This window comes from Belonocnema kinseyi, chromosome 7 (genome assembly GCF_010883055.1).
Source record: "Belonocnema kinseyi isolate 2016_QV_RU_SX_M_011 chromosome 7, B_treatae_v1, whole genome shotgun sequence".
Lineage (NCBI taxonomy): Eukaryota > Metazoa > Arthropoda > Insecta > Hymenoptera > Cynipidae > Belonocnema > Belonocnema kinseyi.
In genome coordinates this window covers 131,984,770-131,986,655 of record NC_046663.1, presented here as the reverse complement: position 1 = coordinate 131,986,655, position 1,886 = coordinate 131,984,770, and the positions used below count along the sequence as shown (strand labels likewise).

The 1,886-nt window shown below is 35.7% G+C and overlaps 1 protein-coding gene across 2 annotated transcripts in view; it reads left to right on the top strand.

Annotated features, from left to right (window-relative positions):
- LOC117177362 (E3 SUMO-protein ligase NSE2-like) overlaps positions 1-1,640 on the top strand; it is a 90,507-nt gene extending 88,867 nt beyond the window's left edge. For both annotated transcript variants that reach the window (XM_033367996.1, XM_033367997.1), the window contains exons 4-5: positions 1,115-1,307; positions 1,403-1,640. In XM_033367996.1, the coding sequence (XP_033223887.1) occupies positions 1,115-1,307; positions 1,403-1,502 (293 nt within the window). In that variant the 3' untranslated portion in view covers positions 1,503-1,640. The remainder of the gene's footprint in view (positions 1-1,114; positions 1,308-1,402) is intronic.
- The last annotated feature ends 246 nt before the right edge of the window (positions 1,641-1,886 follow it).

Below are 1,886 nucleotides of genomic sequence, written 5' to 3'. Positions count from 1 at the left end.
AGGGTGATGGAATTTTTCTGAGGTCAGATTCGGATTCAGCGCAGCAAAAACCTTCGGGTATAGTAGGTCTGGTCTCTGGTTCTGAGAATTTTTGGCCTGTGTAACCTTCCATCCTCCCGTTTTAAGCTTTACTGTCCTTGAGAGGTCTTTGCTGTGTAGCGCTTTAATATTAGTTTCCACTCAAGGTTGTAATGCGCCAACTGCTCCAATGAGCCAAGTTCCGGACAGTTCGTCCGAATCTTTGACGTTAAAAGTATAATTTTTGAAGCGGCAATCTTCAAATCTTGGGATGACTTCTCCTGGTAGCACCCCATCGCTTTTCCTCTCTAATGCCGTTTTAATTAACTTTGCCTGGCCGTCATCGAGTTTGGTTATTGGGAAACCCTCGTCGACTTTGGCCACTTTTAGATAACTTTGAAGAGTCTGGCTATGAGACACTCTTGGACCTCACAGTCGTGTTTTGGTTTGGTTGAATCCCCTGGAATTAGTATAGCCAGGGGTCGTTATCGACGCCGCTCGTGTGTTTTTTTTGTTTAAGAATTCATTTTGTTTATGAAGTCTCTGTTAAGTTTGGTGAACCTAGCCACCATCCAGTCATCCGATGGAGGTGATAATTAACCAATTAAATAATTTTTGTGTGCACCTTATCCGAGGGATTTGATCTGGCTTATTTTTGCACTTCACAGTACACCCTGAACAAAATTACTTGCTACCGAGGGGTTTGCAACTTGTGTAGTTAAGTGTATACTTGTAGTGAAATTTCTTTATGTCTGCTGAAATATCTGAAGTCACTTGAATTCTCTTGATATTTCCTGAAATATCTTACGTAATTTGCATAGACTGGAAGTTACGCGAATTCGCTTGAAGTCATGTAAATTTACCTTAATTCACGTGAAGTCACTTGAAATTTCCTGCATTCATTTGGATTTACTTGAATTACATACATTTAATGCTGTCTACAATATACTTGCTTACTTTCTTCAAAGTGGGCGGTTACTCAAAAATAAGATAATGATACCAAAACGAGTTCTGGACGTTTTATTTTTGCCAGCTCTGGTTGTGTGGACTTAAAACAGCTCAAAATTGTAACATATATTCAATTTATAAAATATAGATACAGAGAATGCAAGTGATGCTCAGCCTCTTGGAGACAGTGACGATGACTTACAATTTACACAAGATACAGTAAATGTGATTGATCCCTTCACAAAAAAGCGAATGACTGATCCAATGAAAAATAAAACATGTGGCCACGTCTATGATCGTAAAAGCGTAAATGCTATGTTGAAAGTCAACCCTAGAACCAGGTAATTTTAACACATCTGTTATCGTTGATACGTGTAGTCCCATTAAAGTAAATTGTAAGTTAAGGGTTTCAAAACAAAAATGCACTTCTTTGCAGATGCCCGGTTGTTGGTTGTGCGCATAAGGAATATATTTCTATCAATAATCTGGAATCCGACATTGTATTAAAGACTCGTTTGTTGAAGAAGACTGTTTAAAACTGTATCGCATAGGCACATGTTTATCTATATAAATTTACTTGCTAATACAAAAATTGGTATTTTTAGTGTTTTCTACGTGGCCTTAAAGTAAGAAAATGTAATCTTAAATATATCATTAAAAAATATTATCATTTTAATAAGTATTTAATAAATAAATTAAAACATTCTGTAGATTAAGATGATCAAGAATATTTAAAAAAAAAAGAATGACATTCCAGAACTTCGGCCTATTTTTCAGAAATAATTAAATTCTTTAAGAAAACTCTACAACACTCTGAAGAGTTTAGTGTAGGTTTTCAGGACATTCTACAACCATCTACAAAAGTTAAAAACATTTCGTCATTTTCATGATTCAGAAAACTCAGCAATTTAAATCAAGAT